This window comes from Solea senegalensis, linkage group LG5 (genome assembly GCF_019176455.1).
Source record: "Solea senegalensis isolate Sse05_10M linkage group LG5, IFAPA_SoseM_1, whole genome shotgun sequence".
NCBI lineage: Eukaryota > Metazoa > Chordata > Actinopteri > Pleuronectiformes > Soleidae > Solea > Solea senegalensis.
In genome coordinates, this window is record NC_058025.1 from 7,945,834 (window position 1) to 7,966,691 (window position 20,858).

The window sequence follows — 20,858 nt, forward strand, 5'->3', positions numbered from 1 at the left end:
TATAAATATGCACTCAATGTACTGTTAATGACCTTTTTAGAATAGAGAATAGTCATGTTACATTATTTTTGTCATTTCATCAGTAAAATGTGCTGTATCTTCCTGCAGGGCTCCTCTGAAGCTGCTCTGCGACAACATGAAGTATCAGATCATCTCCCGGGCATTTTATGGCTGTATGTGATGACTTTTTGTATTCACTTGAAGGTCCAGTGTATAAGAAACAGTGACATTTAATGGTCAGACTGTAGATTGTAACAGAACACTCTTTCACTCACTCTTTCCTTTTCCAAATAAGAGGATATTCATAGTATATTCAATTTCACACTGGACCTTTAAATATTAGTATATATTTCTTTATCTCTAGCTTCTTAAAAGGCATCATTTAATTCCCTGTGTTGTTGAACTAGGGCTGGCGTACTGCCGTCACCTCTCCACTGTGCGTACACATCTCTCGGCCCTCGTCAATCACACCATTGTGGCGCCTGACGCTCCGTGTGATGCTTACAAAGGACTCACCGCAGAAGTGTGGCAGACGTTCCTCCAGGACTGCAGAGTAAGCATCCCTGATGGCACTCCCACACACACTCCAACGCTTCACATTCACAGACAGTATGCTGAAAAAACAAACACACACACACGTCCACTTGCAGCATGGCTTTGCCACTCTTCTGTCTCATCCATATTCATCATCTGCTAATCATGCGGCTCACACCATTAGTCTCACAACAGTGTGTGCATGAGACACATCTAATGGCCCCATCTGTCCACATCTACAGTTTATATGGACATCAGACGTATTGGCTTAATTAGTTTTATGAGTCAAATTTACCTGGAGTAATGTTTGACAAAGTAGTTATTATTCATTATAATTATTTTATATATATATGTATAACTGAATGAAGATGTAAATCTTCTCTATCATAATTACTTTTCATTCATTGCTCCATCTTCCACTCGAGGAAAAAGTGACCAAAGTGACAGAAGACGTGTCTTGTTTCCTCAGTCTGAAGAGGAACAGGAGCTGCTTCGTCTGGTCTACTTTGGTGGTGTGGAGCCCTCTCTGCGCAAAGAGGTGTGGCCTTTCCTGCTTGGTCATTACCAATTTGGAATGTCAGAAACCGAGAGGAAGGAGGTTTGTTATATTCACATTTTTGCTTCCAAAGCATTTTTACAACCGAACCACTCACCCCTGACCCCTGACCTTTTTACCCTTCACGCCAGGTGGACGAACAGGTCCGAGTGCACTACCAACAGACCATGCAGGAGTGGCTAGGCTGCGAGGAGATTGTCCGCCAGCGTGAGAAGGAGCAGCACGCTGCAGCTTTGGCAAAGTGCTCCTCTGTAGCGAGCACAGACAGTTCCAGTCAGAAGATGATCCATCACGACTCCACTGTGAGCAATGAGGTGAAGCAGGAGCACACACCGACAGTCACACTGGAATGATAATTCACAGATTAGCCGGGCACTCTGAGAAAGAGAGTTGTTGTGTTATGAATTCAATTCAATTCAAGGGCTCTAACAGAAGTCATAAAAACATTTTAAAAATGGTTAATTGGTTATTTTATATATATTTATAAAAGCACTATTACAGCGTTTCGGGTTGGTAAAAAGGGGGAATCAGTCAGTCATTAACTACAGAAAAGTAACAGTATATACACGTATAAGCCTGAATATTGCGATATTACAAATCAAAAATGGTTAGCTCTTGAAAGGTTGTGCTTGACAATATGATTGATAAATCTGTCCTGACAGATCCAATCACAAGTGGACAGTCCATGCCTGACATTTGAATGCATCTTCTCTAACTACCTGGAATGTGATTTCACTTTCCTACTCCATATGCAAATATACATTCACATTGCCTCAATTTGATTTTTTGTCTCCTCCCATGTGGCACAAATCATATATGACCCATGACGGCATAAGCCGGGGGGGGGGCACATGGATTCAGATCATCAGATCAGTTTCAGGCCTGTATGTGGAAATAAATCGGATATGAATCGGCCTTGTGCCTTTGTGTCTGCAATCTCAGCGGACAGATCAGATAGTTCCCCGTCGATGTTACTTGTGACGTAAACACACGTGTTCACTATCTATGATCACCCTACTTCAACCGGTGCAGTGGAGGACGAGGGCTCAAGCCACTGGACTCCGGCTAAGGTTTCATGCCTTTTAAGGCTTTCAGGCGAGGATTTCAAAATGTTATAGTAACACTGCTTTCACTTCCATTTTGGCCTACTAACCATTTGTAGGTCAGTTGTCTCTTCTTCAAGGAACCTAAAGCAATCCAGAGGGATCTGATATCAGTGTCTAGTGAAGTAAGGAGGGCATGAACTAAGTTTAACTTAAAAAAATAATAATAATCAATATGTGACGTTTAGTGTTAACGGTGGCTGTATATTTTAGTGTAGAGAAAACAGAAAACACTGAGAAGTGACAGAAATTAGACTTGAGTGCATCCTCCCCAGGTAGTAAATTTTTATAGCCAGGACTTTAATACGTGACACTTTCATCTGGCCTGTGAAACGATGGCATCTGGGCTCCTGTTTGTCAGGTCTAGGCCCAAAGCTGACCACTGCATGGCCATGTGTCGCCAATTGTGCCACATCTTGCAACACAGCAGTGGCTCACATTTGTCTGAAGATATTTAGACCATAAAAACCACCAGATTATAAATTGCCAAGAGCACTGCATATTTGCCAAAAATATTTTGTCCATGGACAGCATCCATTTTGTCTGGGCCAGATCAAATCCAGCAGTGCCAGAAGTGGCACCTCCGGAAGCTATCTAAGTCAAAGCATATCTGGTACATTCACACCTGTACCCAGAGCTGTCCACTTGTGATTGGATCACTCAGAACATGTAACACCAGATCTGTACAGGGTCAGTACATCTCAGCCTCTTTCATTTAATGTGAACATACAAGGCACAGTAGTAAGACTATTAATCAATAAGTAATGTTCTGTATTAAAACCCATAACCTCTGAATATATTTTATTATTTAGTCCCACTCCTCCCAGAGCTCAGACAGGCAGAGTCTGGCTCATCTGCACAGCAATTCCAGCAGCAGCACACAGGTAAATAAAAGTTCTCCCTAACACCTTCCGCAAGGGGTTTGAAATCATTATATGACAACGGTAATAATAATGCATGTGATCGCAACATTCGGAAGCAATATGCCTCCCTCCATCCTGTCCCCTGCTAGTTCTTCACATCCTCCCATCCTTTCCCCTGGAGTAGCCTGCTTTCGTTTGGCTTGTTCTTTCAGGTGTTTGAGTCCGTAGAGGAGGTGGACCAGATTGAAACGGAGCCCAAGACGGAAGAGGCCAAACAGGTGCCAAAGATGCCCAACGGAGCCCTGCAGAACGGAACATGCTCTCCTGACTCTGGACACCCCTCGTCCCGCAACTTCTCCGTCACCTCTGGCCTTTCTGATGGTTCACTCAGCACAGAGGATGCCACTGCACCTGATACATCACTGAAATATGCTGCAGGTCCCCAGACATCACAGGGCATGGTCAAAGCTGCAGGGCCAGAGGGTGAAAGTGTTGTAGAGGAAAAGCTCAGTCACGAGAAAGTTGAAGTGAAAGACAAAGAGGAGGAGGAGGGAAACGCATTTGATGTGACCAAAACGGCAGAAAATACCAAGACTGAGGTGGTAGATGATGAAATGGTTCAACCGCTGGAAGACGAGCAGATGATGGCCAACAAAGAGACACGTTTGTTCAATAAAAACCAGGAAGATGCTCAAGAGTCAGAACGTAATAAAATAGAGAGAACCAAGATGGAAGATAAAGGCCTGGATATAGACATTAAAAGATCTTTAGAGTCAGGAGAAACTGGAGGAGTGATACCCAATCAGGATACCGTGATAGTAGCAGCTGCTACACCAGCCAGGGGAGAACCTGTGGAACAAAATCTCCAAAAAGTGGTACAAGTGAGTGAGTCAGCAGAGGTTAAAGAGAAAATCATTCAGCATCCTGTGGCTCCCCTGGACACAAACCTTTTCACAGATGCCAGAGCAAGAGGAGCCTGCTGTGCCTCTCAGAAAGAGGAGGCTCAAGTCATGACTGAATCGGACGAGTCTCCTTCAGCCATAGAGATGGAAGAAATCCCCAAAGCCAAAGTTTCCATGGTGCCTTGGAGCAGAAAGGGCCGTTGTGAAACCCCGTCTTCCTTTGAGGAACTCAGGCAGGGGGAGGAGCGGGAAAAGCCTAGTCCAGAGGGGACCGAGTCCATGCTGTCTGAGGAGCCAGAGATGGAGAGCCTGTACCCCCACTTTGATTCTCTGCCTGGATCTTTTGACCCCCAAAATGGAGGGGCCTCTCTACAACCTGCTGGGAGTAGCTTCTCTGTATGCTCACATTATTATTATTATTTTTTTAATCAGATTCATATACATTCAAGTAAACCAACTGTATTATAAGATTGTTGTGTTCCTTGTCATCATTTTGTTTGTTTTAGCAAGAGCTTCTGGACTTGTACACATTAAATCTGCACCGCATCGAGAAAGACGTCCAGCGCTGTGACAGGAACTACTGGTACTTCACTCCTGCAAACCTAGAAAAGCTGCGCAACATTATGTGCAGGTAAAGGCAAAATTCATGTTTTTTTTGGAAATGCTTTGATGATTGGATTATATTTAAATGCCAGAGAAAGTGTATTATATAAACTTCAACATATATAAAAATAAGAGTTGCCTACGTCTAAATCAAAAGTATGACTCAGATTCACAAAGAGCAACATTCAAGTTCACCTCTCTGTCTTTGTTCATTCACAGCTATATCTGGAGGCACCTTGACATCGGTTACGTACAGGGCATGTGTGATCTGCTGGCTCCACTTCTAGTCATTCTGGACGATGGTGACCCAACACACTGATTCACTTCTCATTTTCCACCCTCTCTTGACATGTGGTGTATTTTTAGTTATTGATAAAAACATCTTAGGAGTGTTCTCCCACTCACCTTTTCACTCAGGGTTCCTCTCTCTGCTTCCTTCTTTCAGAGGCCATGGCCTTCAGCTGCTTCACTGAGCTCATGAAGAGAATGAATCAAAACTTCCCACATGGAGGAGCCATGGACACTCACTTCGCCAACATGCGTTCCCTAATCCAGGTAAGACAGCAACAGTGAACCCACACACACAATAACAGTCAAGTAAGACATTATTTACATTATATATTTTTCTACACACACTTCACCTGAATCTGTGCTGTTCCCATCATTTTTTAGATCCTGGATTCTGAGCTGTTTGAGCTAATGCACCAAAACGGAGACTACACCCACTTCTACTTCTGCTACCGCTGGTTTCTCCTCGATTTCAAGCGAGGTAAATTGGGGGTACAGACCAGGAGACTTTGTGCCAATTAGAGGAAGCAGAGACACACGCCTTTCTTCTTTTTTGGATAAAACGCCAAATCTCTCACCCGCTCGTTAACGGTTCATGCAGTTATTTAAACTCTGGAAGGATTTGTCCTTCCAGAGTTTAATTGGCATATTCAAAGGTAGAACTACAAAATAGCACAGTTGCCTCACAGCAAAGCGGTTGCGAGTTTGCATGTTATCCCTGTGTGGGGAATGCAGAAGTTAATTGGACACTGACGTAGCTGTAGGTGTGAGTGAGTAGTTGTTTGTCACTATAAGTTGGCCCTGCGATGGACTGGCGACCTGTCCAGGGTGTCCCTGTGACCCTCATGTGGAGGATAACGCAGTAGACAGTGGATGTGGTCATACTGCACATCCCTATTGTCTGTTAACTTTCTCACCTGCTATTCTCGGTATAAGTGGCCGTGTTGTTCTTTGTCTTCCAGAGCTGGTATATGAGGATGTGTTTTCAGTATGGGAAACAATATGGGCGGCTAAGTACGTGTCCTCCAGTCACTTTGTCCTCTTTATTGCCCTGGCACTGGTGGAGATCTACAGGGACATCATCCTGGAGAACAACATGGACTTCACTGATATCATCAAGTTCTTTAATGGTGAAAAAGACCACATTTTGTTAAAATAGTCCAGTGTGTCAGCAAAAAATGTAGTTATATACTACACATAGGTATGTTTGTATGAGTTTCTATGTAATTTAAGCAAGGGCCTTGCTTTATGGAGGCCACCACTCTCTTACAGAAGAGGATTAGGGCCACACATTAATTTTTTTGAAAACAACATTTAAAATGGAAAAAAGCCAGACTGACTAATCTTAGAATGCTGACAAAAATGCCAGAATTCAGAAGAAGTCAGGCTGTTTTCCAATTATTATGTGTTTACACTGGGCCCTAAGCCGTATGAATGTCCTGGATTTTTCTTCACAAACTTTTCATTCAAACCTGCTCAATTGCTCAATCAACGACGCATCCAACTTTGACGAACAGTTATAAATTAGAACATTTGATTTGTGTAAAGCTGTAGAGTCATCAGCTCAATTACCAGTCTGCTAAAAGCCTGTCACATCACTTCAGATGTAAACAGTCACATTAGAAGTATTTTGCTTTTTGGTATGACTGAGGCCATTTTTCACCTTTGCTGTTCTTCTTCTTCTTCTGTCTTTCAGAAATGGCAGAGCATCACAACATAAAGCAGATTTTGACCCAGGCCAGAGATCTGGTGTGCAAGGTGCAGATGCTGATTGAGAACAAGTGATGGTGCTGTTTCTCTTCTTTCGTTCATCCAAGCAACGCGGGAGGACCGGCTGTAGCAGCACAAAAGTCAAATCCAGAACATCTGCTTGCACCCACTGCAACACACACACACATCACACAAAGCCTTTTACAATCACAGTTTTGCTGCTATGAGCCTTATTGACCATATCCACTTTGTTAAATGTGTTGTCGACAGGTGTCTGAGAATATTACACTTAATAATTGTCAGTATGTTCAAGTGAAAACAAATATAATAGGGAAAAAATCTGTTTCATTTCAAATTATTTTTGTCAAACTTCCCTTAAGTGTTGATCTTGGTCCGAGTGCACTTACTATTTTCAGATGAAGATGGAGATTTTAGTTGCATATTTCAAAACCAAAATGCAGAGCCGAATTAAACCAGAGACTATATTTATGATAAATACTATGTTGTGATAATAGTTTATATCAGTTATTTTAATAATCAAAGCCTACAAGATTAAATATTAGCTACATCAGCAAGTTACCTCCTTATCCTCATCCCTTAATAAAGGAAAGAACATAAACAGGAACTTTTTTTCAACTGCCCTAAATTAAATCAACTCTCACAGATGACCCAATCTCATGTTGTGTTCATAATAATCCAGCTTTCAGCACCATGCCAGTGATTTTAGCATCCAAAGGTGTTATTAATGCTCTTGAGCTGCCTTGTCTACCAAATAGTATGTCTTAATATGTCATGTGTGAATTGTACTAGAATAAGAGAAAAATGTGTTGTTAAATTATGAGGATTATATTGTGTTATCAGCTGTTGAATCATAACCTGATTATCTAAGTGACTTAGGGATGTCTGGTCAGAGTGGACAAATGTATATTTTGTCAACTGTGCAGTTTACTGACCCCTTTTTGTACTGTCTGGCACCCTTTTGTTAAATCAAATGTTTATTTCAGTTTGAGTATGACTATAAATAGGAAGATCACATACAATCAGGTGATAATCAGTCACAAGGATCAATTTAAAAGTTTTGTTGTTCCACACATTATTCTGGTTCAAGGCAAGAGCAAACAAGAAAATGAAAGGCGAAGTATGACAGATTGTCAAAAACGAAATTTGAAGTTTATGCTTTTAAACCCCTTAAATTAGTTGTAATTGCTCTCTGTTACTGATGTTAGTTACCGCTTGTGTGATTCATTAAGACGTGTTCTTTCCTGAATGTGGTGAAGTGAAATACATTTAATATTGGTGTTCTTTTCCCTGACGTGAATGCTAACTGCTGAAAAAAATCCATTGTAAAATGTATTGACTAATTTATTTATTTATTTATACTTTCATCAATTTTTTTTTTCCCCTTCCAGATGCTGCCTTGTTTGTAGCTAATATTTTTTTATTTTGTGGCCAGCTCAACATATGTATTGTTACAGATTCAAATTCTATACTGAGAGTTAATTATATATGTATATGGTTATATGTTCTTATAATAAAAAATAAAAATGGAATGATTATTATTTTTCCAAAAACAGAGTGTGAATTTTACTGTATTTGATCAAAGATATTAAATAATGAATGAGTAGTGATATGAGCAGTGGAGTTAGCTTAAGGCAGTGGTTCTCTATTATTTTCTTTCATGCTCCCCCCCCAGAGGACAGAAATGGTTTCACGCCCCTCTGAATTGAAATACTATTGAGAACCTGATCATTTGTATTTATTTATCTGTATAAACCACTGTAAGAGTTGTCCTGCCCTGCCTCTCACGCCCCCTCTGACACCTCACCGCGGACCCCCAGGGGGGGCCGTCCCACTATTTGAGAATACAAGATTCACTAAGGGACCGTCAATAAATACCCCCTTTTTGGTGGGACAGCAGTGACCTTTTCTTTGAGATTATTTTAAAGAATGGCCACACATTGTATTAAGACAACACAATTTTTATTGATATGGAAACTACAAAAATAATGCAAATGCACCAATTTGTTTATAGTTTATGCAATTTGAAGATCTGTGTTTCCAACTAGGGCTGTAACGATTATTGTGCCCCAAATCATTCAAACTGAATCACTTTTGATTTTTGGACAAATCAAGACATACGAGAACATCATTTCCAGGTTTGGTAAGCACTGATCAACATTTTTGACAACAATTGGAGACATACTTCACCGCGGTACTGGCACAGAAGCGAAGGCGGAAGTACGTTGGAGTCAGACATCTCGCTTTCGTTTGCTACACAAGTTAGCCACTGTAGGTCGTTAGCTTCAGTCACGAGTAGATAAATGAAACTCCAGCGTTGACTTTATCGGTTTTCTAATAAAGAAGAGGAAAATGTAGCACTCGTTTCTGCACATGTGAAACTCAGCTGTTTTTGTGACGTTGGTGGAAATGTCGGCGGTTAGTCTCGGCGCCGCGACAGCGTATCGTGGCTTGTTATTGAAAAGTGCCAGGTCTTCATTTGACCTGCTTAAAAGCGAAGGACACTTCAACTTTACTAGGAGAAGGTTCCTTCAGAGCCGCGTCATTAATGTAACGCGTCTGTTCTGCTCTTCACCCCATAATTCTAAGGTTAGCATCTGTTGTTTCAGTGGTGGAGGTCAGTTTATTCAGCAGACAGTGTACACACGTATTAACTCTTGTTGTTACCTTGTCTTTGCTGCAGGTACCAGAGGTTGCGACATGGGAACCAGTACCAGAGCACCAACTTCCCCCGGTAATGTCCTCCTCCTGGCTGTGACGTCACGCCTCACCTGGCTTTAATGTTAGTCGCGTTGTACACTCACTGCCACTTTATTAGGTACACCTGTTCAACCTCTTTGTAACGTAAATATCTAATCAACCAATCACATGGCAGTAACGTAAAGCATAGAGGGAGAACCATGACGTCACTAGCTGGGTCTCAAATCAGACAACGTTGACACTTTCTGGCTTTTTTTGCCACAGTTTGAGAAACAAAAAATAGCTAATTGCTCATTGAAAGTAACCATTGCAATGAGTAGATGTCAAAAGGCCACTACCTTCACATAACTTTCCAACACTTCTCTCAGATCACACCTCACATCTCAGAACCTTAAAGCAGATGAACTACAGCAGTGTACTTATTTGAGGAGCTGGTCCGTGTATAATAAAATTGTTTTTTTCATTGTCTTTTCTCACCCATACCTCTTTGATTTGACAGCCAACCGAAATCTCTGCAGACCTGGTGGACAAACTGGAGCGACTGGCCTTGGTGGATTTCCGAACCAAACAGGGACTGGAGTGTTTGGAGAAAGCCATTCGATTTGCAGATCAGCTTCACGTTGTTGACACAACCGGTATTGAGCCAATGGATTCAGTTCTAGAGGACAGGTATGATGGTGCCGCTTGCTTAAAAGAAGTGAGTGAGTGAGAAACAACCACAAGCTCTTGTGAAGCCCACTGGGGTCACTGTGGTTATGTTCATTTCAGGGCGTTATACCTGAGGGAAGATGCAGTGACTGATGGGAACTGTGCTGAAAAACTGATTCACCTCTCCAAAAACACAGTTGAAGAATATTTTGTGGCACCACCAGGTGAGAATTGACCTTCAAACCATTCTTGAATTCACCAAAATGTTATAAAATCTTAAATGCTCATTATTATATTTTTTCTTTTCTACAGGAAATATTTCTCTACCAAAGAGAGAAGAGAGGGCTGCCCTCCTGAAACACTCAGAGTTCTGATATTTATGCACTTGTCCTTGATATTTCTGAGTAAATGAATGTGTCTTAGTGCCAAGAAATAAATTACGTAAAATACTCTGTCAATTCCTGCTCATCTGCAGCCAAAAAAACATCTGGCATGTTTGGTAAACGTTGTTTCATCATGTCCTGGAGCAGAACAGAAAAAAATAAAAAGCTGCTGGTAATTTTTACCTCTTAAGTTTCAGTTCATACTAAATGGTGAGTGAACAGTGTTAGGTCAGAGGGTGTATCGCCTTTAAAATGTGTTTATGTTATTTACAATGAGTCAAATCATCATGTGTCAGCACCTTTACTGTTTTATTACTAGAAACCCCGCTCAATTTGAGCTGATAATGCTCTGGCCCGCCTGGTTGTTAAACCTGTCATATTCATGTCAAATTATAATTATCATCATGTATCAGCACATCTAGTATTTTATTACTAGAAAACCTCTCAATCGAGTTGATCATTTGTTTGTTAAAACAGTTTTATTAGGTGTAAACTCACAGAATGGCCTTCCAGATTGTGATAATGTCTCCCTGTTCATTTAAAACCCTCAGCACCTAGATAGCAGAGCAGATGATTTTTACTTAAGATGTATTGTCAGTATATGTTCTTCCTGTTTTTATATTGCACACACTGTAAAGCCCGAGGCAAACTTCCCACTTGGACAATTTAGTCTGTCCTATAACAACAACATTCCTAGCCTCCACTACAGCTTAGTCATGTTGGAGAGAATGGAAACCGAAAGTTAACCCAGGCAGACAGAGAGGGGGAAAACGAAACTTAAAAGAAGGGAGGGTGCAGATCGGCTGATGCTGAGCTTGTATATAAACAGTGATCTGTTCCCACTTTGTCAGAGGTTCAATCCTTTGCTGCTGTGCATCATATTTGAACATTTTCAACTGAAATCTTCAAGGTTTTCCACAGGAATTTACTCTCAAGTGTCAGAAGGTAAGAAATGTTATTTTTTTTAAAATCTGCAATGGTTTTATTGCTACTTTTTAAAAATCAGATTTTCTCTAGAGCATTCAGCTTACGATTACAACAAAAGTCCTTTGGTAATTGTGGACTTCATCTCTAGAGCAGCCTTATTTCAGACCTGAGAGTAACAGAATATAAATGTGTCTTATTTCATTGTTTCATTTTGTACTGACTGAATCTATTTAAATATTCAGTTTCATTGCTACATACACTCATTCTTTTTATCAGTTTTATTTATTTATTGTATTACTACCATTGTATATGTATTTTCCTCTTATTTCATTCCTTCTTTTCAGTGGATTTTTAGTTTTTGTTGTTTCCTCTATGAAAACTCATTTCCTCAGCTTGATTATTTGAATTTTGTCTTTCAGAGCTCTTCCATCATGGAGATAATCATTACTATGTTGAACGGATCGTCCTGCTCACTGATCGTGCAGCCTCAGCAGACTGTGGGATTTCTGAAGCAGCTCATCCAAGAGAAGCTGCAGATTCCCATTGAGAGGCAGAGGCTGGTGTTTGTGAACGGTCAGAGGACAGATCTGAGCGACGACACCAAGACCATCGGCTCCTACGGCCTGCAGTCTGGCTCCAGGTTGTCCCTGCTGGTGACCGAGCCGGTCTCCATCCAGGTGTTCCTGAGGAACGAAAAGAACCAGCTGAGCACCTATGACATCACACCTGACGAGACGGTGAGCGACTTCAAGCACAGGGTGCAGTGCAGAGAGGGGGTGGCAGAGAGTCAACAGAGGCTCGTCTTCCAAAGCAGAGAGATGACTGCAGGGAAACTGTCCGATTACAACGTTCAAGCTTTGAGCACCATTGACCTGCTGCTGCGTCTGAGAGGAGGCAGAGCAGGGATTTAGTCATTCCCAGAGACTGGGTCAACACCCCAATACATTCCAGCCTTTAAGTTAAAAGTCCAGTGTGTTAAGTTTAGTTAAATGGATTTCCATTAGGCAGAAATGGAATATAGAATAATTATCATCTTTTGCCTTTTACAGCAGGAGCTGGTTCTTCTCCATGTTGGACCATCATGTTTTTAATTGACAAACTTAATACCTTAACCCCTACTGTAGGTTCTCCTACGTGCTTGAATGGGAAGAGCAACCTCACTGATCGACGTTGCAATGTCCTACACACTGTACCTTTTAAGATGTATGTGTTTTAAATAGTATGCATAAAATAAAAGTTGAGATTTTATCCATCATATATCTTGGAATATCTAATTTGCTTTGTACAAAATCATTTGGAAAACATTGATAATAATCATCAAATAACCTTAAATGACCTGTATGCATTCCTAAATGTGTCATCCTCCAAATGAATTGCATTTGTGAGGGCCTGAACATACTCCAAAATTAACAGACCTGCAACCGCGTCAATCCTGGTGAAAATGTACGCGTGGAAAAGGGTCAAAAATTGGAAGTGGGTCCTACAGGAAGACCAAGCACCAATGGTATTTGAACAAACTTGTCCTCGAGCTTTGGTCCGATCATCTTGAAACTTGGTGGTCACTGTGAACCAGTTGAGGATCTAAAGTTATTGAAGGTTATTTTTAAATGTCGCATGGCGTACGTGATAGGGGACGCCAAAGTTGTAATGTATTATTGTTATTTGTTTTTGGCTATAACCTGCAACTTTGTCATGTACACAGCATGACCATATTTTATTTTGATAAAAACTATTTTAGTAGGTAAAGTTTGATTTATGTACCTTCAATGTCTCATTCATGCATTAAAAAATGAATTTTGGAATGTACATTAAACTGAGTTAATAATACATTTTCATCACTGTCTTCCTTTATTTACACAAAATGGTTTTAACACTACATCAGTTTCAAATGACTGGAAATGAACAGTATGGAGCGTCTATCGCGTTCCATACTGAAAACACAAAATCGTGAAGTGCGATAGTGCAGTCCCACTGAACATTCCTGTTTGTTTGGTGTAGATACTGTTGGGGGAGAAAGTGTAAAAGCGGTCAAAGCAAACTAAACGGTAAACTGAGGTAAAACGATTCAGAGTTGAGAGTGAGATTTTTTCCCTCCAGTTCTTTTTAAGAAGCCGCACAGTCGTCTCCTCACAGACCCCTTCTTATCCCTTTTGCTCTGGACCTCTTGAATCGTGCTCTCCAAACCTGCAATTCTCCTCATCATTTTCTCTGTAAACTTCTCAGCCTTCTCCTCTGTGTCTCGTAGAGCTTGGTTGTTGGTGTTCAAAGAGTCCAGGAGAGTGGACATCTCACTCTGCCACTTCAGTCTCTCCTTCCTTCCCTCTTCTTTAATGTGAAGAAAAGCAGCCTTTAGTTCGGAGGTTTCCTTGGCGTGTTCTTCCTGCAGTTGGGACTTGTCCTGCTCCCACTGGGAAGTGAACTCTTCCAGGTTGTTTTGGGCTTGGGTCAGAGCGGCAGTGAGATCAGATTTCAGTTTCATTTGTGTGGCGAGACGATCCTCCACCACATGTTTCTTTGTCACGTCTTGAAGAGCCTTCTCTAGTTCTTTGGTCTTCATAACAACAGCCTGCTCCAGCTTCATCATTGCAGACAGTTCATTAACAAGGGTGGATTTCTCCTGACTCACTGTTGTGAAGTGGCTCCTCAGGCTCTCGAGCTCATTTGTCAGGTTATTGTACTTTTGTTCCTCATCATTGAGCCTCATCTGCTGCTCATGCAGCAGTTGATTTAATTCAAACTCAGACATCTGAATTAAAGCCTGTTGAGACAGATCAGTCTCCACTGCAGCCAAAGGTTTCCCTGTCTCCGTCTTCAGGACGGTCTGATCCCCAGGTGTCTCTTTCACCACATTTGTGGAAGATAGATGTGTCTCTGGAATCGGGGCAGATTGGTTTTTAGGTGGAGACGGACGTGTCTTTAGTGTCAGTACAGTTTGGTCCTCAGGTAACTCTTCCTCCAAATGTGCTGAAGACAAACATGTTTCTGTAGTCAGGGCAGTCTGGGATACAGGTGTCTCCTCGTTTACAGGTGAAGGAGACAGACTTGTCTTTAGTGTCAGAACAGTTTGGTCCTCAGGCAACTCTCCATCCACATGTGCTGAAGACAAACACATTTCTGTAGTCAGGGCAGTCTGGGCTTCAGGTGTCTCCACTTTCACAAGCGATGGACATGTCTCTAGTATCAGTACAGTTTGGTCCTCAGGTAACTCTTCCTCCACAAGTGCTGGAAACAGGCATGACTCTGGAGTCAGGACAGTCTGCGCTTCAGGTGTCTCTTCATCCCCAGGTGGTGGAGACAGACATGTCTCTTGGGACAGGACAGTTTGCTCCTCAGGTGTCTCTTGCTCCACACATGAGGGAGACAGACATGTTTGGTCCTCAGGTGTTTCTTCTTCCACAGGAGATGGGCTCTTCTCTGGTGATAGGATAGTTTGGTGCTGAGGAGTCTCTTCTTCCACCTCTGACGGAGACATACATGTCTCTGATGACAAGAGACATGTCTTTGGTGTCAGGACAGTTTGGTCCCCAGGTATCTCTTCTTGCTCAGGAGATAGGCACTTCTCTGGTGAGAGGACAGTCTGGCCTTCACATGTCTCTTCCTCCACAAGTGTTGGAGATAGACACATCTTTGGTGAGAGGACAGTCTGGCCTTCACGTGTCTCTTCCTCCACAAGTGTTGGAGACAGACACATCTTTGGGGAGAGGACAGTCTGGCCTTCACGTGTCTCTTCCTCCACAAGTGTTGGAGATAGACACATCTTTGGTGAGAGCACAGTCTGGCCTTCACATGTCTCTTCCTCCACAGGTGTTGGAGATAGACATGTCTTTGGTGTCAGTACAGTTGGGTGATCAGGTGTCTCTTCCTCTGCGGGTGATGGAGATAGACACATCTTTGGTGAGAGGACAGTCTGGCCTTCACGTGTCTCTTCCTCCACTAGTGTTGGAGATAGACATGTCTTTGGTGTCAGTACAGTTGGGTGATCAGGTGTTTCTTCCTCTGTGGGTGTGGAGACAGACACATCTTTGGGGAGAGGACAGTCTGGCCTTCACATGTCTCTTCCTCCTCAAGTGTTGGAGATAGACACATCTTTGGTGAGAGCACAGTCTGGCCTTCACATGTCTCTTCCTCCACAGATATTGGAGATAGACATGTCTTTGGTGTCAGTACAGTTGGGTGATCAGGTGTCTCTTCCTCTGCGGGTGATGGAGATAGACACATCTTTGGTGAGAGGACAGTCTGGCCTTCACGTGTCTCTTCCTCCACAGGTGTTGGAGATAGATATGTCTTTAGTCTCAGTACAGTTCGGTGATCAGGTGTCTCCTCTGCAGGTAATGGACACACCTCTGGTGACAGGGCAGTCTTCCCATCACGTGTCTCTTTCTCCATGGGTGTTAGATATAGACATGTCTTTGGTGTCAGGACAGTTTGGTCCTCAGGTTTCTCTGGTGAAAGGACAGTCTCTGCATACTTCACGGGTATGGGATGTTCTGGTCCCTGAGGAAACGTCCTCTTGTACATCCTTCACTTCTGTACTTTACCATGGAGTCAGGATCACTGACTCACATAAAGGGAAAAAAAAACATCATGACATCAAAGTCACAGTAAATGATGTCATCACAGAGACAGACCACAGAACAGGAGGTTTATTTTACAATTATTTGTTTTATTTTGGCGCAATTGTATCACCACTCGGCTAATTTCAATATATTTTAAATTAAAATGTAATTTACCAGAGGTGGAAAGTAATGAATTACTAAATAAGTCATTTTAATTTTACTTAAGTATGTTTTTATTTTGGAAAACTGTACATTACATTTTAAATCACATACGCTGCTGAGTAAAAAAATCAGTGACAGGTAATTTGGGGTTAATTAAGGTCCCTGAGTGAATGAGAAAGTTAAAGCATTGTGACCTTTGACTGATACAGTATGTGTTTACATAATTTAAAGCACTTTAATTTGAATTTTTTTTCAATTAACAACAATTAATGTGAGATTTGTATCCCCTTGTCATTTTTGCACGATACAAGAAAGAACCCCAACCTTGTTAAAAAGGTAACTTTTACTTAGAATAAATTTTAAACAAGCTACCTTTTTACTTCAACTTGAGTACATTTTTAGACCAGTACTTTAGCACATTAGCACAAACATTTACTTACAGTATTCACTGCTCCATGTTGGGAAATCCCCCAACACGCCTTGGAGCATTGTTAAAGATAAAAGTATTACAAACCCACACCTTAGTGGAGTCATGACGGAAGAATGGAAACCGAAAGGAAAACTGGTGATTCACATCTCAGCTGCTGTTGTGGCTGCATTTTTTTTCTTTTCTTTTCTTTTTTCATTATTAAAAAACAACAACAAATAAACAAAAAACTGTTTTATCAGTTTTATTGTTATTTCAAAAAAACTAGTGCATAAGTGTGATCAGTGGTTCTGTGTGTATGTATATTTTGGCAATACAATGAAAACTATTACAGCTTTAAATTGACAAATTACATACAACTGTGTTACAGGTGCAGTGTGAAACATTGTTTCCATTTGTCAGAAATTGAAGTTAAAGTTATTCTATTTTTTATTTTTAATACCTTGAAAATAAAATGTGAAGCCACCATTTTGGATCAACATGGTTTTTTTGTTTTTTTTAGCCCAGAATGGACAAGCTCTTTTGAGCTTTGACACTGAAACTGAAGGCCATACTGGTTCTCCGGGGAAGTGTGACGTGAGAGAATTTACAGCTGCCAACATGCAACTTCACCAATAAATGTTGCTAAATTTTACACAATGTACATTTGGAAAAGAAAAATAACGGGTATGAGAGCAACAAAACATTCATGTTTGATGTGCCGTAATGTAATAGAGCTGTATTTGGCCAAAATAAGAAACAAAACAATATTTAAAACTTGCTATTCATTCATTTTTAGATTTACCATCTTGTACAAATTTGGCTTGATAAAAAAATAAATTAAATAAACTACATTTTTAATGTTTTTAATGGATCAGTATTTGTTAGTCCATAGAACTGCATGTATATGAAAATTATGGACCCGATTAGAAACAGGTTAACTGTTGTATGTGTTATAATAAACAGTCTGATTTTGTATCATGTTCATTCTGTGAAAATCATAAAAGTGCGACACAAAGGCACTGTAGAGGAGCAGTTTCCGCTGAAAGCAGAGTCTCTGAAGAGATCTTCAGGAAGTGTCACTTCCTCACTGACGCAAGATAGGCGTACCAAAATAAGGCAATCACATTGGCAAACAGCACTCTGAACTGAGAGCAAAAACAAAACAGGTGAACACAAACAACAGAGGGAGGAAAACAGTTGTGTCATTTCTTCAGCAGGAAGACAGGAAGTACATACCTGAACAGGCACAAAGTTGACATTGATGAACTGAAAGGGAGTCCAAACTTTCCAGTTCATCTTCAGGGCAGTCATGTAACTTCCCCTCATCTTTTTTTCAAAGTCTTCCCATCCTTTCGCCTGGAAACAGAGGAAAAGACTACATTGTTCTGTCTGAGATTTGTACATTTGAGTATATACAAATATCTATTATATTCAAAGCATACAAACTGTGCTGCCGCTGTAACACACAAATGTTCCTTTAGTCAGGTCTGAAATTATTGTCCGACAGGACCAGTTTTCACCCAAGGAGACAGCATAGCAAATTATATTATATAATATATATAATTGCCCCTATTATAAAAAGAGGCGGAAAGAATGGTCTAAATAAAAAAGAGGACGATATCATATATCATTCATCAAACGAATGTATGGTTGACCAAGCGTGCCAATACTTTTGTCCATATAGTGTATGCTAAACAACATGTGTCCAACACGTGACAATTCAGTATTAGGGTGAACCTAGAGCCTGACCCACACTAGGCGTCATCTCAGCTGTTTGTAGTTTATTTCATGTCTTTTAACTTTAAGGAGGTGCACCTTTAATGAGAGAAATAAGATGGGCTGTGTTTATTAAGATGACTCACCTCTAATATGTTCATCACAAAGTAGAAAATGAGAAGAAAGCCAGGGGCAAAAATAAGGCGGTCCAGTAGCAGTCGTTTGACTATACAGTATGGATCAGTGGTGGGCAACCACACCTCCATCAGCTGGTAGAAGTAATGACTCACTGGTCCTGTAATCAACAGCCTGCAACAGACAACAACACTTAAACTGGAAGCAGTGTGTTTGCAGTTTACAGCAAATTATGGAGTTTAAAGCGTCATAATGTGTTAAAGAGAGTTCAAAACTAATGAAAATGTTATGCCAAATAAGGTTTTTGCATTAAAATAATCCAGGTCAAGGCAGAAAATTCACAAATGTCATATAATGAGACTAGAAAAACCCTGAACCACAAATAAATGCTCCATTTTTTGGATGTATATACATCCCAAAAAAAGTATTTGTGTGTGTGTCAGTATTTGTATCTACGCCTTGAATTTACAGCCTGTCCACATTTACTTATACCACTATACCACTAACAATATTGTGTATATTTGTGATTCAGACACTTTTTTTGCTCATTATTGAGTTTTGTTTGAAACAAAAAGGCCCACACTGATTCATAATAAGCATCAAAAATGCATAACAATGACGATCCCTCCCTGACAGCAGTGATTCCCAACGTGTGGGCTATTGCCCTCTAGTGGACAAAGACGACACTGCAGGTGGGCAGTGAAAGGTCAGTAAATAAAAAAACTACTGTTTTTTACTTTTTTACCTTTAAACATTTAAAAATATGACACAGAGCCTAGCTGAAACCACATACATGTGTTGAAGGATATGCAAGTTCTGAAATGTAGTTAAGTGGACAGATTATTAACCTGCACTGAATCTTTGTGTCCCATCATGAAAACAACTACAACAATTATTGATCCTAGTCTTGTGTGTTGATCAGACTCGTGATTTGAGGTTTGGGTTTGGACCTTAGAGGATTTTCAGATTTCAAAGTGGCCCCCTGACACTCTTAAGTTTGCCTTATAGAGACTTTGCATTCTAATTTTATGTTTATAGACCATTTTAACAACATTGCTGGTTCTTCAACGTTTCCTACGCCATAGTCCGACAGAACTGAAACAGGTCAATGGTTATTTTACTATGCGACATACAGTAAGTCTCACCCATATATGGCGTAGTGTGCAGCTGCAGTTGTGTCAATCCCGTCCACTGGGGCTCCATTCTTGGCCTTTTTTCTTGCCTCCAAAGTCTGAGACAAAAGATTTCCTAAAGCGGAGAGGATTCCACTGAAAAATCAAGAACACACACACAAAATATGAAGCAGTTAATTCATAAAATACGTCTGATTCTCCTTCATGTCCCACCAGAGGAAGCTTGTATACCAAAAATTTTATTAATTACGGTTAGAGTACTTTGAGGTCATGGGGGGAAAGGTCAGGGAGGTCAAGGTCATTCTAGATACAGGGAAAAGTTTTTTCAATTATGCACCAAAAAAGACGTCCAGTGTGGAAACACGAGATGAACACGGTTATTATTATGAAAATGGAAACTTGTGGAGGGAATTCGAAAGGAAGACCTTGAAGAGATTTTTCAGTAGTACTTGTTTGGTCCGTGAAATGTCAGAAAATGTTGAAAAACGTCAATGATGATGTTCTTAATGTCTTGTTTTTGTCCCCAACCCAAAAATATTCAGTTTTCCTGATTTTAGAGCAAAGAAAACCAGCAAATATTTAACAAAACCTTTAAGAAGCTGAAAAATCAAAAAAGCCATAATCCCAAAAGGCAGAAATTGAAACATTTTGGTGATGATCAGAGTCAGGATTACTTTATAACAATTAGTTAACCTTGCAGGCAAATTCATTATATTGGCACTGTGTGACACTAAGTTGCCTTGACAAAGGTTTGTTTGCGTTCTCTGACGTTTATTCTCTGGTTATTTGACAGTAAATTGTGAGGGGAGTTTCTCCAGACAGATGCTGATTGGCTAAAAGCAATGAGCTGATAAACAAGTGTTTGATCAGTGCAAACAAAACAGTCAAATTATTGCATTTATCGCAACTGTACATAAACTCTTCTGCAGTTGTTTGGTCTTTTTAGTGAAGGAGAATTCTTAATAGCAGCAGCAGCAGCAGGTTGTTGTTCCAAACAAGAGTCAAATTCCACTAACCTGGTCACAGACTTGGTGAGAATGGGGTATTTCTTCAGGAGAAGCAGATACTGCTGCAGTAAACGGAAATGTATGGACGCGTCCCGGACTGGCCGACTCTCCACAGGCATCTTCACCGAGTTCTGTCACCGTACGAGCCGAACCAGCATTACCAGGACCAGGCTCAAACTGAGAAAGAAGGGACTCCGCCAAACCACTTCCTGGTTACGTAATTGCGTCACAAGCGGAGCCACGCCCTGACGTCAACGTCTAGAACGGATTTTATCGAAATTCTCTTCTTTTTTGTATCTTTCATAATTTTTACCATTAAAATGTGAAAAAAACTTGTGTCTAAGATTGTTTTTAAAAGCAATACAGTGTAGAACCTCAGTAGTCGAGCCACTTAACTCTGGTTACCACACTGCCACCATGCGGTGGATCAGAGCAATGTGATGCCAACAGTTCCTGAGGTAGCATTTACTGTAGGTTATAGTGTGTACATAAATAAATAATATGG

The 20,858-nt window shown here is 40.8% G+C and overlaps 4 protein-coding genes and 1 long non-coding RNA gene across 7 annotated transcripts in view; 3 read left to right on the forward strand and 2 right to left on the reverse strand.

Moving 5' to 3' along the window:
* sgsm1a (small G protein signaling modulator 1a) overlaps nt 1-6,902 on the forward strand; it is a 29,361-nt gene extending 22,459 nt beyond the window's left edge. For 2 of the 3 annotated variants that reach the window (XM_044026286.1, XM_044026288.1), the window contains 12 exons: nt 109-173; nt 408-553; nt 1,004-1,132; nt 1,222-1,404; nt 3,006-3,077; nt 3,269-4,354; nt 4,465-4,589; nt 4,781-4,863; nt 5,007-5,116; nt 5,234-5,330; nt 5,812-5,979; nt 6,546-6,902. In XM_044026286.1, the coding sequence (XP_043882221.1) occupies nt 109-173; nt 408-553; nt 1,004-1,132; nt 1,222-1,404; nt 3,006-3,077; nt 3,269-4,354; nt 4,465-4,589; nt 4,781-4,863; nt 5,007-5,116; nt 5,234-5,330; nt 5,812-5,979; nt 6,546-6,634 (2,353 nt within the window). In that variant the 3' untranslated portion in view covers nt 6,635-6,902. The remainder of the gene's footprint in view (nt 1-108; nt 174-407; nt 554-1,003; nt 1,133-1,221; nt 1,405-3,005; nt 3,078-3,268; nt 4,355-4,464; nt 4,590-4,780; nt 4,864-5,006; nt 5,117-5,233; nt 5,331-5,811; nt 5,980-6,545) is intronic. The other variant, XM_044026287.1, reaches the window with a different exon arrangement.
* On the reverse strand, nt 1,372-5,829 carry LOC122769618. Its single transcript, XR_006360454.1, has 3 exons — nt 5,767-5,829; nt 4,967-5,107; nt 1,372-1,434 (listed from the first exon to the last, which is right to left on the reverse strand). It is a non-coding gene; the product is annotated as an uncharacterized LOC122769618 (long non-coding RNA).
* A 1,930-nt stretch (nt 6,903-8,832) lies between the features above and the next one.
* Nucleotides 8,833-10,383, forward strand: gatc (glutamyl-tRNA amidotransferase subunit C). The gene is made up of 5 exons (XM_044026294.1): nt 8,833-9,166; nt 9,261-9,311; nt 9,777-9,946; nt 10,046-10,149; nt 10,238-10,383. The coding sequence occupies exons 1-5, from the start codon at nt 8,987-8,989 to the stop codon at nt 10,297-10,299; spliced, it is 567 nt and encodes a 188-aa protein (XP_043882229.1). The 5' UTR covers nt 8,833-8,986; the 3' UTR covers nt 10,300-10,383.
* A 169-nt stretch (nt 10,384-10,552) lies between these two features.
* isg15 (ISG15 ubiquitin like modifier) lies at nt 10,553-13,062 on the forward strand. Its single transcript, XM_044026295.1, has 2 exons — nt 10,553-11,253; nt 11,655-13,062. Exon 2 carries the CDS (start codon nt 11,667-11,669, stop codon nt 12,144-12,146), a length of 480 nt encoding a protein of 159 aa, XP_043882230.1. The 5' UTR covers nt 10,553-11,253; nt 11,655-11,666; the 3' UTR covers nt 12,147-13,062.
* A 3,988-nt stretch (nt 13,063-17,050) lies between these two features.
* pxmp2 (peroxisomal membrane protein 2) lies at nt 17,051-20,563 on the reverse strand. Its single transcript, XM_044025352.1, has 5 exons — nt 20,363-20,563; nt 19,359-19,481; nt 18,225-18,387; nt 17,599-17,718; nt 17,051-17,507 (listed from the first exon to the last, which is right to left on the reverse strand). Exons 1-5 carry the CDS (start codon nt 20,470-20,472, stop codon nt 17,439-17,441), a joined length of 585 nt encoding a protein of 194 aa, XP_043881287.1. The 5' UTR covers nt 20,473-20,563; the 3' UTR covers nt 17,051-17,438.
* Nucleotides 20,564-20,858: the final 295 nt, after the last annotated feature.

Excerpts from the sequence above, each read along its gene's own strand:
- gatc (XM_044026294.1), top strand. The coding sequence starts at position 8,987 with ATGTCGGCGGTTAGTCTCGGCGCCGCGACAGCGTATCGTGGCTTGTTA. Across the intron at positions 9,167-9,260 it reads CTTCACCCCATAATTCTAAG|GTACCAGAGGTTGCGACATG; the intron begins GTTAGCATCTGT and ends TCTTTGCTGCAG. Across the intron at positions 10,150-10,237 it reads ATATTTTGTGGCACCACCAG|GAAATATTTCTCTACCAAAG; the intron begins GTGAGAATTGAC and ends TCTTTTCTACAG.
- isg15 (XM_044026295.1), top strand. The coding sequence starts at position 11,667 with ATGGAGATAATCATTACTATGTTGAACGGATCGTCCTGCTCACTGATC.
- pxmp2 (XM_044025352.1), bottom strand. The coding sequence starts at position 20,472 with ATGCCTGTGGAGAGTCGGCCAGTCCGGGACGCGTCCATACATTTCCGT. Across the intron at positions 19,482-20,362 it reads CTCACCAAGTCTGTGACCAG|TGGAATCCTCTCCGCTTTAG; the intron begins GTTAGTGGAATT and ends TTGATTTTTCAG. Across the intron at positions 17,508-17,598 it reads TCAACTTTGTGCCTGTTCAG|TTCAGAGTGCTGTTTGCCAA; the intron begins GTATGTACTTCC and ends TTTTGCTCTCAG.